Source organism: Penicillium concentricum (assembly GCF_028827145.1).
Source record: "Penicillium concentricum strain IBT 3081 chromosome Unknown utg000004l_segment0_segment0, whole genome shotgun sequence".
Lineage (NCBI taxonomy): Eukaryota > Fungi > Ascomycota > Eurotiomycetes > Eurotiales > Aspergillaceae > Penicillium > Penicillium concentricum.
Genome location: NW_026622757.1, coordinates 902,829 through 915,152, shown reverse-complemented (window position 1 = coordinate 915,152; position 12,324 = coordinate 902,829). Strand labels below are relative to the sequence as shown.

The 12,324-nt window shown below is 45.9% G+C and overlaps 5 protein-coding genes across 5 annotated transcripts; 2 read left to right on the top strand and 3 right to left on the bottom strand.

The window, feature by feature from the left end:
• Positions 1-46: 46 nt before the first annotated feature.
• On the bottom strand, positions 47-986 carry N7517_009284 (glycosyltransferase family 32 protein; the record flags this gene model as incomplete). The annotated part of the gene is made up of 2 exons (XM_056727007.1): positions 47-64; positions 117-986. The coding sequence occupies 2 exons, from the start codon at positions 984-986 to the stop codon at positions 47-49; spliced, it is 888 nt and encodes a 295-aa protein (XP_056575579.1).
• A 2,289-nt stretch (positions 987-3,275) lies between these two features.
• Positions 3,276-3,711, bottom strand: N7517_009283 (TMEM14 family protein; the record flags this gene model as incomplete). The annotated part of the gene is made up of 3 exons (XM_056727006.1): positions 3,276-3,472; positions 3,533-3,625; positions 3,675-3,711. The coding sequence occupies 3 exons, from the start codon at positions 3,709-3,711 to the stop codon at positions 3,276-3,278; spliced, it is 327 nt and encodes a 108-aa protein (XP_056575578.1).
• A 414-nt stretch (positions 3,712-4,125) lies between these two features.
• Positions 4,126-4,392, top strand: N7517_009282 (uncharacterized protein; the record flags this gene model as incomplete). The annotated part of the gene is made up of 1 exon (XM_056727005.1): positions 4,126-4,392. The coding sequence occupies one exon, from the start codon at positions 4,126-4,128 to the stop codon at positions 4,390-4,392; it is 267 nt and encodes an 88-aa protein (XP_056575577.1).
• Positions 4,393-5,373: 981 nt separating this feature from the next.
• On the top strand, positions 5,374-6,706 carry N7517_009281 (cyclin-dependent kinase; the record flags this gene model as incomplete). Its single annotated transcript, XM_056727004.1, has 5 exons — positions 5,374-5,417; positions 5,463-5,593; positions 5,666-6,168; positions 6,239-6,402; positions 6,457-6,706. 5 exons carry the CDS (start codon positions 5,374-5,376, stop codon positions 6,704-6,706), a joined length of 1,092 nt encoding a protein of 363 aa, XP_056575576.1.
• Positions 6,707-10,660: 3,954 nt separating this feature from the next.
• On the bottom strand, positions 10,661-11,738 carry N7517_009280 (S1/P1 nuclease; the record flags this gene model as incomplete). Its single annotated transcript, XM_056727003.1, has 2 exons — positions 10,661-11,558; positions 11,608-11,738. 2 exons carry the CDS (start codon positions 11,736-11,738, stop codon positions 10,661-10,663), a joined length of 1,029 nt encoding a protein of 342 aa, XP_056575575.1.
• Positions 11,739-12,324: the final 586 nt, after the last annotated feature.

Sequence of the window (12,324 nt, the reverse complement as noted above, 5' to 3'; positions counted from 1 at the left end):
GTCACTCGTGCATATTCCAACTTTGCAGTTCAAAAGCAATGTCTTCTCACGAAGTAGGCGACGCCTAATATAATGAGACAAAAAGCAGCGACCACCATCAAACTATCAATCCTTACATGGTCCGCTATATAATTAAACGCCCACCCGTCCGATCCATGCCACGACCTGCCTGCCTCATGGCGTATCACCGTTCTTGTATATCCATCATCTAACACTCCCATGCTGTGTTGAAGGGTGCCATATAGCCATGCGTATTTCCGAAATGCTGCTGTCACCATCGTGGGTCCAGTGGACCAAAAGACTTGCAGATACGGTATGGGAATGAATCGAGATGTCGCACCGCTGCGGCGCTTGCCCTCGTATAGTGCCCACTGAAGAAATGGAGATTCAGGCTCCGCCATGAAGAAATGGTTGCTTAGCCCCCGGGTACCCGTCGTTGGGGCGAATATAGCCTCTAGGTTGAGGCGTTGCAGGCATTGTATTTGACTGGCCGAGGTCGGGTAAACGTCGAGGTCTGCGTAGATGCCTCCCTCTGCGTGAATGACAAGCAACCTAGCCATGTCGGCACGTTGTATGTTTTGGGGATAGGCTTCATACGTTGACAAAAGCCAAACATACTTGCGATTGATGAGTTGGAGGATGGCATCGTCTGTCCAGAGCTTGATTGTGTAGTTTAGGGGCTTGAGGGTATGCTCCCATTGGTCGCGCGATGCGTTTATTTGCGTAGAGTATGTTTGCAGGTCATTCGTTTTCCAAATTTGGTGAACAACGTTGGGTATTTGTGGGACGGTGACAGGATGAGAGTCGTTGGGGTGTTCGAAGTCATAGGTAGGGCACGCAGCAATCACGTCCATTGAAGCGGTTAGTTTGCCAGGGTTGGAAAAGGAGGTTGCAAAGTTGAGCAGATGAATGAGGAAGATGAGAACGACGGAAAAAACTCCGACAGCCATGAACCTTGTCCGCCGTTTCCCCCAAATGATGATCATTATAGCTTGTCGAGTAATGCGAGATACCGAAATTCCAATGCCAAACACATGAAGCAGTGAGAACCGTTCATGAAGCGAAAGACTGACTGGCAATGGCCAAAGAACAGGGGCTCATAAGAGACAACTAGTTTGTTCAAAGCCCGAATACGTAATAGCATGTTGGTATACAAAAAATAAGGAGTCTATGGTTATATTTACGGAGCAATACTGTATCCACTGTATGTGCGAATTTCTGCTCCCGGTGGCCTAGAAGACTAATAGTTACTGCATAATTGTCCTCCTAGGAGTATGTAAACCGATATCCTGTGCAATACATGTAGTTTCGCTGTGTGACGGTCAGTGGGCTAGCAAAGCTGGCTTGGTATGCCGGTGCAATTCTCGTTATCACACAAGCAGGAGTATAATACCAGGGCAGAAGTTGTAGACCCATAGCAATACCAGATGAGACATTGCTCTTGGCGCAGCCTACGACAAGGTTCGACAGGCCCTCCGGCTCCGCGGCTCCGTGATCGACAGGGTTTTAAGGGTATATTATTAGTCTCGGTGAGCCGAATACTGTTGCCTACCAAGCTGTAGCTAGCAAAGGAATTCCCAGAAGCTCCAGCTCTCCTGGGCCGAGTTCATGACGCGATTGCTCGTTTGGGACTTACATAGAGGGTCCAATGATCGATTACATCTGCCTGTGCTAACTTGAGCGTGACCAATGCATTGGATTTTGCTTTCATATTTGATTGAGAGGCTACTAAGGTAAAGTATATCTATGGATATCACAGCGCCTATATAAAGGAAATCAAAGAGAGACAGATCGTCGATAATCACCTGTTGATGGCCTGAGCCTCCGCCTCCCCGCTTGTATATGCAAGTATTTATTACTCTATGGTTCTTTTAAGCTGCTCTACTATGCTCCATATGGTTTGGAATAGTTCGTAAACTACAATGTTAGCGGCGGGTTCTCGTCCCGCATTAAACGACGGTGTTTTACAAGATTACCACGAGACTGCAAGTGCAAGGCCATAGAGTCCACTGTCCAGGAAGGGTACCACCCCTGATCGCTACTAAATCGGCCTGTAACGACAGTCTTCGGTAAACGAAATTACTAGATATACTAACCTGACTGAGTGCCTTGTTGAAACCCAATCAGAGGACCCTCCTGGAGGCATACATGTGGACGTAAACGAAGGGAACTAACTGACTTGGGTTCAGGATAGTTTCTGCAGTTTTGTAGAAGTTCCTCATTGAAAATTTCAACATCTCTCGATCCATAGAGGACACAGAAAGAGGAACCCATCTTATGTATTCATTATATAAGGAAAGCATGATACTGATGATCACGGTGAAACCTCGGTATTTGGAAAAGGCGCAGCTGTTCTTGTAAACCATGTGCGTTCCCACGCTCTGCTTCCGTCCGAGATCCAATCTAAACCCGCTAAGTCCAGTCGAATTGAAGCCCTCGTCGATCGAAGGCGTATGTGGAGAGCCAGATGGGTTACAAGACAATCCATAGGATGAAGTGAATACATCTGTACGGCAGAATTCTCAGTATCAGATGTAAGTAAGCTTTTACAAAATAGGCATCCCTCAATTGATGAAACACCACCCGTACCTACCCACTGTATCCCGCTTTGGGGGCTTAATAGGAGTGGGGCTGAACGAGTAAGATTAGAGCCGCTTTACGGGCCACTTTATGTATTGTTTTATTACCATTCCGTATTAAATTCAGTTCGTCCTGGTATTTCAATGAAACGAACACATTTTTACTTATATGTATATTTTTAACCCTGGGTGACCGAGGCCACTTAGACTAGAGAATCTTCAGGAAATCATAATCTAGACAATGAATGCACACCCATATTGCGATGATAGCTGTAAAATGTGACTCAAAAGCCGGCCTGCAGGGACATGAAATGCTTTAAAATAAGGTAGTGGGTGGGTAGGTGGAGATCTCTAGACTTTCCATAGGATCAAATCAATTGATGACAGAAAAGGTGTAGTCTGATCTAGAAAAAGCGGACAGAAGTAGAAAAGAAGAGGGGAGAAACCTAGGAAATCTCAACATAGTTCGTGACCAGTAAGCTGAAGATGTGGTAGACTATTCCTTTGCTCTCCTCTCTCTCTCTCCATGCTTCTTAGCTGTAATTCTCATCTTTTGGTACATTGATCACATTTGGACAGGCAGAGTGGTTCTCAGTACACCCATTTTCGCATAAGAGAGTTGCGAGATAAAAGATTGCTATCTCCAATCAACGCATCTGTGCCATTGATGGAGTAATATCTATGAAGCGATAGAATCTAGACTCCGAAGCGGAACTCCCGCACCTTCTTCTGATAGTAGAAAGATGCCAACAACCCAGTGACACCGAGAGCCAAAGGCATAGCAGCCCTAGCCTTAGTCTTAATGATCCGAGGGATTGCAGAGCCCAGAAGGAGGATGCTGTTTCCCAGGGCGAGTTCAGTGCCGTAGTCCTTGTTCTCCTTGATCAAATATCCTAGCAACATAGTCAGTTTCTAAATATTTTAGTACGCCCACTGTGGAGGTCAGCACTTACCAGAATAGGCATATGAGATGCCGAGTCCAACACCGGCAATCAAGGAAGGCGCTGATCGGGTTCGTAGGAACCCAACGGTACCTCCGATAGGCACTAGTTTTGGTCAGATACGCTTGGCAACATATCTCGTTGCAGTACTTACGAAGAGCGGCAAGGGTGAAGGAAGGATGTTCAGCCATGATGATATTTAAGCACTTGGGATATGTCTTCCAAGGGTCTGAAGCTTCAGAATTTAGAACTCTCAAGTGCCAGGGGCAGATCCCGGGAGTTCCCATGAGTCAGCGGGAGGACCTCGGGATCGGGGCCTCGGGAACCCGAGCACCGAACTGCTTAAAACCGAAGCCATCGTATGATAAATCATTTTGACAACTAAATGACAGCCATTGTGTTACTCTTGCTTCCTATAGTCCACCCAAAACCTACAAATTTTACGTGAATCATCATGCCGCAGCATTCTCAGGGGCGAGAAGATACAGGTTCTCTAGATGCGTGGATGCGAAATAAGGGGTTGACACTGAAAGCTCCCAGCCCTGGAGCTGACCTTAAGCAACCCAAGTCGAGAATTTTCCGTCAAGCTATCTCTAACCCTGAAAATGAGTTCTGAGAAACACGATGAAATACAGCCCGGCGAAAGGGGACACAAACTCCGCTCTGCTAAGCCTGTTATCGTTTGCCTGGATGGCCGCCAGTTCCGCATCAATCAGGGCATACCGCAAGACGTGGCAGACAAACTGGAAGAACTCTTTGACCAATTTTCAGAAGTCAAATATGAACAAGTACCGAGTCATCTTAAGGCCTATCAAATGGGGACTGGTGAAGCTCCTGCGGATGGAAGTCAGGATGCACCGACGAGCGAATAAGCTAGGTGAAGATTTGACTCATATTTCTGTTACGGATATACGTGAAGCAAAAACGACGGCGGAGGATGTAGGATGTTATCAATCCAAATACGTTAAGAGTTGATGCTGGGCATCACCATTCACGCAATGCTCCGCGGGAAACTGTCTCCGACAAAATTCCTTGATTATTCATACCATCTTGTTATCCAAGTTTGTCCTTGCCTAATGACGCAGGTTCTGGCATTTGCATATCTTTCCGCATCTTTGCCCTCACTTGTGGATTTTGAAGGTTTAGCTCTGCACTGGTATCAGACATACTGTGAATATTCCACAGGACTACGCTCTCTTACGTAGGAATATTAAAGATTGGAACTCGTATGTGATGTGATATGCTTCTCTGTAGATGTCAATCATTGCTCTACCTCAGAATCTTGTTTATAAGTGTTATGAAGGGACAGAGATTTCGGTTTTAACTCATCGCTGTACTGTTGAGTGGAGTGAGTGCCTTGTTGCCTCAGGCCTCCAAACTTGTATTCCGCATGGAGAGGTCCAGTCAATGGTGTTCCAGACTCTGTATTTTCTCGAAGTAGTTTTTCTCCAGGTTCTGAACTAGGAATTATTTTCTGGGTCCACATTCTGGATGAATTATAGAGAGAAACGGGACTTCCTATCCACAAAGTCCTATGGTATATGTTCTTATTTTTTGTAGTTTATAGAATCTGGGTTGGTCATGCAGCCTAGCAACCCCCCTTTTCAGCCGCAAACAAAGAATGAGAATTGCCGAGCCACGGACGCGGTACAAATGAGGACCATAAGAAAAACAAATATCCAGATTGGCCTGATCAGTTTGTTTTGCTGATTAATCGGCATTTCGTAAAACAAATGCGTTTGAATACTATACAAGCGGGTGGGTGCGCCGCCCACTTATGTGTGCACCTCGCAAGTAAATTACAGTACCAAAAATATGTGTCGTAGCCCTGGAGATATTGCAACGATTTCACCATGACAGCGCGTTCACCATGGCAGCTCGTCATGGCAACACGCGAGTAAGTATTATGGTATGTGAGTTTATAAACTCGGTCCCTCCCCAGCTTTTCTACTACTCACTTTTTTCTATTCCTCCTGCATCTCTTGGCCTTTCCAATTTTCAGCTGTTTGAGAGAAGAACCAAAGTGTACTTCCATCATGGAGAATTATCAGAAAATTGAGAAAGCCGGTGAAGGTGACATTTTTTGCCGCGTCTGTTGGCCTGGTTACCCTGGGTCCTAGCTGACGGATGTCTTTTTTGCCATAGGAGCCTACGGTGTCGTCTACAAGGCTCGAGAGCTGAAGCATCCTAACCGAATCGTTGCTCTAAAAAAGGTCCGACTCAATGCCGAGGATGATGGAGTCCCTGGTACAGCCATCCGAGAGATCTCCCTTCTCAAAGAAATGAAGGACCCCAATATTGTCCAGTTGCTGAATATTGTCCATGCCGACAGCCACAACCTCTATCTTGTTATGGAGTTTCTAGACATGGACCTGAAGAAATATATAGACGCCCTGCCTGTCCACGAAGGTGGACGCGGCAGACCTCTGCCGAGTGGATTCAGAATGAGACTCGGTCTAGACGAAGCGATGGTGAAAAGGTTCATGGCACAATTACTTGAGGGAGTCCGCTATTGCCACAGTCATCGTATCCTACATCGTGATTTAAAGCCGCAGAACTTGCTCATCGACCGCGAAGGTACTCTGAAACTGGCTGACTTCGGACTGGCTCGAGCTTTCCGTATTCCGCTGAGGAAGTATACTCATGAGGTAATAAACCCCCGTCCCGGTCTAGTCAAGCAAAATTATCTACACTAAATGTTAACATCCATCAAATAAGATTGTGACCTTATGGTATCGTTCCCCAGAAATTCTTCTTGGGGGTCCCCGATACTCCACCGGCGTCGATATGTGGTCTGTGGGGGCTATCTTCGCTGAGATGTGCACCCGCCAGCCTCTCTTCCCTGGTGACTCGGAAATTGACGAAATCTTCCAGATATTCCGGTAAACACTTTCTTCTCATATCTATATAACGGGATTGACTTTTCAATTCGATAGCCTTCTTGGTACCCCAGACGAAGAGAGCTGGCCCGGTGTCACTGCGTACCCCGACTACAAAACCTCGTTCCCCAAATGGAGGCGGGCCCGCATCCCTCTAGTACCAGGCCTAGAGAGTGCTGGCTGCGAGCTACTAGATGCTCTTCTCCAATATGACCCCACGACAAGAATTTCCGCAAAGCAGGCTTGCCTCCATCATTACTTTCGTAATGGAAGTTCATACTACTCCGGGCGCATTCATCCTAGATAGATTGGGACCTGATCCCCAGATCTTTACTTTCCTACAATCAACTCTCTCGTCTTAGTTCGGTTCCCGCTAGAGTAGAAGTCTATGTAAGGCTTAAGGCACAGTTCATCAGTTCTAACGAAGCAGATAAATGAGCCTGTCTGAAAATGATGAATTTCGGTTTTATTTCTTGGATCTGTTTTTCTGTATTTGTCTATATCAGGTCCTCGCCCATGAGGCGGGGCTGCCTATGGCGCTAACGGGTTTGATTGATCAACTAGCTCGCTGGGGGCTGAGATGCACCCTTTTAAAAATGTAATAACCAGAGCCTCGTGCCCACTAACCTGTCAATACCAGAGGCGGAATATCATATATGACTCCAGATCCCACTCTCCGCCCGCACGAAAATTTCTTGAGTCAATTGAGCGAATCCATCGTCCAAGTCTATGCCAGATCGCAATCATTCCTTGTATTCATGGTAACGCCGACAGAGCAAGAGCAGGAGAGTAAGTGCTAGATTCTTCCTAACATAGACTCCCAGACCTTGAAATCGAAGATACATATTTGCCTAATTTGTGATTCAACCCTCTTTGGAAAAAACCATCGGCTAGCATACGTGCTTCCGCGGTCGCGGCAAGAAATGAAACAGCTTCTAGAGATTCCCGCAGATGAAGAGGAAGACAGACGCGGGGTCAGCAATTTGAAGAGCACTAAAGTGTGTATGACAGCACGGAGCAGTAGGATTATATGCGAGCAGCACTTAGGTTGGCCTGGCTAGTAAATGTCCGACGAAGAGAAACGGTGATTAAATATCTCAAACAGCCGAGATCGTTGAATGGTTCGCTCTTTCAAGGGCTGGAGATTGGCGGTATGGACGTTAATGGCTTTTGAAGTTCCGACTGAACTCTGACTGGTGGTGCTTTGGGGGTTGCAGATGCACCGGAAGTCTCACTGACGAACGACCGCGCCTCGGTTCTAGTGCTATTGGGCTCTTCTTGGGGCACTAGAAGCGTTATTCAATCCCTCATTCTTTCCAGCATCATCATGGGAGACAGTGGCAACCCCTGACCCTTGTCCTAAGGACCCAGTTGACGGGCCTAGCTGAGTCAATGGCTGGATGACGCATGAGCCACCGAGGAGACAATTTAAGTCTTTCAAGTCATGACCATAGCACACCTATTATGGCACAAACTGGCGGCTATCCAACTTCCGCAAGGAAATCACAAACTTATATGTTAACCCGGGAAACTGGTCCGTAGATCTCGCCCACCATCCACCTGGGCGGTTCATAGGCAATGTATCCTCGACACCACTGTATCTTTTTCAGCTACACTACCTATTTTCTTTGATGCAATTACTGATACTAAGATGACAGGTGTAATGTGAAAGCCATCAAGAAAGAAGAATTCTTAACGGGGTGTTCATTTTCTTACAGTAACGTCAACCTTGAAAATAAGCAAACCAGCATATCCAACAAAATCAGCCAAGCAAAATTATCCCAGCAATCAATTGCCACAAATCCTTGGAACATTTTCTACGGTATTTCCTTGTGGAATAGGCCATGCCCATTTTAGAAGCAGGTTCAACTTCTCCAGAAAGTCTTTTCTGTCAACCATATCAAAGTATTTTTCCCCGTAAGCAGGCACGGCAATCATGCGTCCTAGATCTAGGAGCTCTGAGAATTAAACATGAAGCTTGCCATCAAAATAGGATCATTCAATGCAGAAGTATCACCATTCCCCAAGACTTTACGAGCCTTGCTTTCGTGCGTTTGCCTCTTCCTTCCCGTAACACGCATCGTCGATATCTTCTTACACTTCGCTATCGCTATCTATACACATTTAGATCCCTCCATCTCACGATTCCTTCTTTAGAAGCCCTCGCAAATCTTCCATAACATTATACAAGGGGCCCCGGAGCAGAGGACCATACGTTCTCCGCCAGACTGCGTCAAGTGAGTCTCATACCAGTCAGCCTCACGGAAGCGCAGGCCAGCTCTTGCCAAGGAAATGCCAGCGCAGATGGATACCAGGCTCGCTGGGCATCGAAGGTTGTCCCCTACGTCTATGGGTTTGATGTAGCCAAGTCATCGCTGGAATGGTTTTCGCATGGTATTGATAATTGGCTCTCTATATGTATAATAATAATTGCAATATCACTACTAGCAGCTAGATAGCTGCTCTATCAATCTTTCTATCACCTACCTGGGATGAGGATAATATTCCGCACTTTTACATAATTCAGTACATACGACCATAGGGTGTGGAAAACAGGGCTTCCCGTCCGCTCAGCCGTACTTAAGCCACACGCCGGTGAGTTAGTAGTTGGGTGGGTGACCACCAGCGAATCCTCACTGTTGTATGTTTTTATTTTTTTATTTTTATCTTATAGTTTTCTAGCACTCTTGGAGTTGGGGCTTTCGTAGAAATCGGAGGGCTTTATTGAGAACTTGGTGGACCGCAAGAATACGGCAGATGGGTCACAGGCTGGACCAAATATACTGGCGCGTCAAATCGACCGAGAACGAGTCAAACCATGGAATCAAGCAAGCAAACAAAGCGACATGAGCATATGCATGATCGTGACGCCGTAGATATCAACGCTCTGAAAGGTATGGGCCACAATACCCGAAACCTACATATATCCTTGACATTCGAATCTCTCTTCTTCGGGCTATGTTGACGACTTCTCGCTGGGAATCCTATACAAAATACAATGCCGCGATTGAAATGATAACATAATGCGCAATTAGGGAAACTCCTTCAAAAGCATTCATAGTTGCTTTGATCAGCGAGAGAAAATCGAAAGAAGATCGAGATAAGAGAAGAACTTACTAATTTGACTTGCCGTTCAAAATCAGAAAATTGACGTAAAGAGCACTCCTGAACAATGCTATAGCCTCAATCCACAAAAGTTCAAACTTATCTGGTTTACTCCATTCCCCATCTACGGGCGACTAAGTGTGCCACCTGGATATAACTCTCTTATTAGCTGCCTGACCAGAAGATATCACCTTCTCGAGGTATATATGCCATTTCCATTTGTATTTGTATACTAAGAAAAGGGGTACCTAAGAAGTTAAGGCTCGAGAGGCTAAGGAAGGGCAGTGTACTAAGGCAGCCTAGACTATATACACTATTCTAACACTGTGAACTATGTAGGCTTAGTACTACTTCTTATCTGGTCTTTTATACTACGCTTTTGTAGCTTCTTTCTAAAAACGGAATAAAATAGTTTATAGTATGGAATTACCACAGAGTATATAACTATAAAGTATCCATTAAATTCACTTAGAGTATATATATGGTAAACAAGTTAGTTGAATTCTGACTAGAGACTTTATTTACTCCTAACCCTAGAAAGTGAGAGTGGACTAAATTACTGACATGAAAGAGTTGTGTCTAGGTGGCACACTTATTCGCCCGTACTGGCATCCGAATAGCAGACATCAGCACAAGGTTGGTTGTTCATGATAAAGAAAGGCATAAAAATAATGCGCCTTCTATAGGGTTGTGAGTTGGAATGATTTGCTTGTTCCGAGCCATGGGGGTTTCATTTTATCGCAAGCAGGGTAGACGACCTCGGAGCCTACGTGGTGTCACCAAATCAAAGATGCCAGGTGCTCAACACACCTCACATTATGCCTCTGTGCGACGCCTTAGAAGAAACGAGTGTTCATAGCAGAACATTGTCATCCAATCATACGGTATCTGTTGGATGCATTAATACCATCCATGCAGGGTCAGGTCCCCCTGGGACAGATCTAGGTATACGGCTAGCTCTCTTCCCTCTCCTTCTTCTCTTTGTTGTTTAATCTACATGAGCTGTTTCTCCGTACCGATTCCCTTGAATAATATATATTCATTTGATTTGGATGTAGGATGTAGCTCTCGGCCAACTCTGAGACTTAAAGATCACTTGTCACAAAATTTTGAATGTTAACCCACAAGATATATTTCCTCCACAAATTCCATCAAATCAATGGCTATGCTCACGTCCCGATGTACAACATGATCCTCCCATAGCAGCTCTGGCCAAATTTTCGCGACTCATTGAACGAGGCTCACGAGGCTCATAGACAAACTCGGGCTCAGGGGCTGCATCTCGGGACCATTTGCCAAATTTCCCTCCCTTGTGGTTCTTAATCTTCTGCTCGTAGATCTCGTTGAGCCAGTTGGCTAGGCGGTAACCGCCCTTGGCGACCTGGATCTCGATCGTGCCGATGGCAGAGTTGTAGTATTCCGGGTAGAGATCACCAGTCTCGAGGGCAGCAGCTCCATCCGGCATGACCACAGTACAGATATAGGCATTGGCATCCGCCGCCCATCGAGTGGCAGTCTTGACAGTATGACTGATGTCGTCGCCTTTGGTCCATTTCTTAGCTTGCTTCTTGTAGGCGCCGGCCTTAATCTCATGGACCAAGCTTTCGGCCCATCCCTGTGCATCTTTGAGCGAGCTACCGCCAACCAACTTTGCAGGCATGTACGTATCCCAATCGGAATGAAGATTGTCAGTGTAGTTGTCGAAAGTAACCTTGATACCATTTCCGCCAACCTCATAGTTCTCGTCGTGCAGTGGCTGAGTGAGATCACCAATGATGTGCACGAGGAATCTAAGAGCTTCGGCGGTTTCGGGGTTGCTCAGTTTGCGATTGCCTACACGCTGAGTGTAATTGGCAATGGCGGAGATTGAGCAGCCTTCAGCTGGACAGTCGCGCTCAAAGTCCACATTGCAGGTTGTTGGCGGGTCATCCATGGCATCGATGTAGTGCAATGGGGCTGACCATTTACCCTCATCTGTGAGGCGGTATTTGTCTGCCCAAGAAGCAATGTTTGCTAGGTATGAGTCGGAAGTGTCATTGAGGACTGTTTTGGCCCTTGAAAAACATTAACATATACTCTTATTATTAAGGTCTGAGAATTTACCATTTGGCGGCTTCATGAGACATGTAATGTTGTGCAACGTAGGCTACAGTGGCATGACCTAATGCACCCCATGCATTAGCCCCATGAATCACCCCGAAGGTGACGAAAGCAACCCTTGAGAGAGACACCATTGTTGGGAGATGTCTGAGTGAGTCTCAGTTTAATAGTATGAAGGTCATGATTGCAACTCTGACTGCATTAAATAGTTTTGAATGCCGGCGGTTTCCACTTGACGCGGGTCACATTGTCATGGAGTTAACCGTGTTGCAATAAAAAGAGCATCTCATAGGCTTGTCAGAAGATAACAACAATAATAATTAGCAGCAAGGGGGTTTGATTCGCGACCGAAATTGCGAACTAAATTGCGGGGTCGGCACTAAATATCAGAGCCACCGGAGTCCACCGGAGGTCCAACTATCTCTGACATCTGCAATTAATGAGATAATAGATTGTGATAGAGAAAGGGGGACACGAGGTCTGGAAATAAACGAGAATTGATCTCCAGATAACAGTGAGAAATTCCATAAATAGCAATGTTCTTTTTCTTTTTGCGGGTGAAGTCTTTTACTCGTAGAATACATATGGGAGCGTGACGATTTTGTATAGAACTAGCATTCCTTCACATGACACGGTCATGGTGTCACTTGGCTGTTGCTTGATAGCCACATCAATCTCGTCGGATTAACGGAAGGCGATCAAGTGTCGTGACTCCGTGAG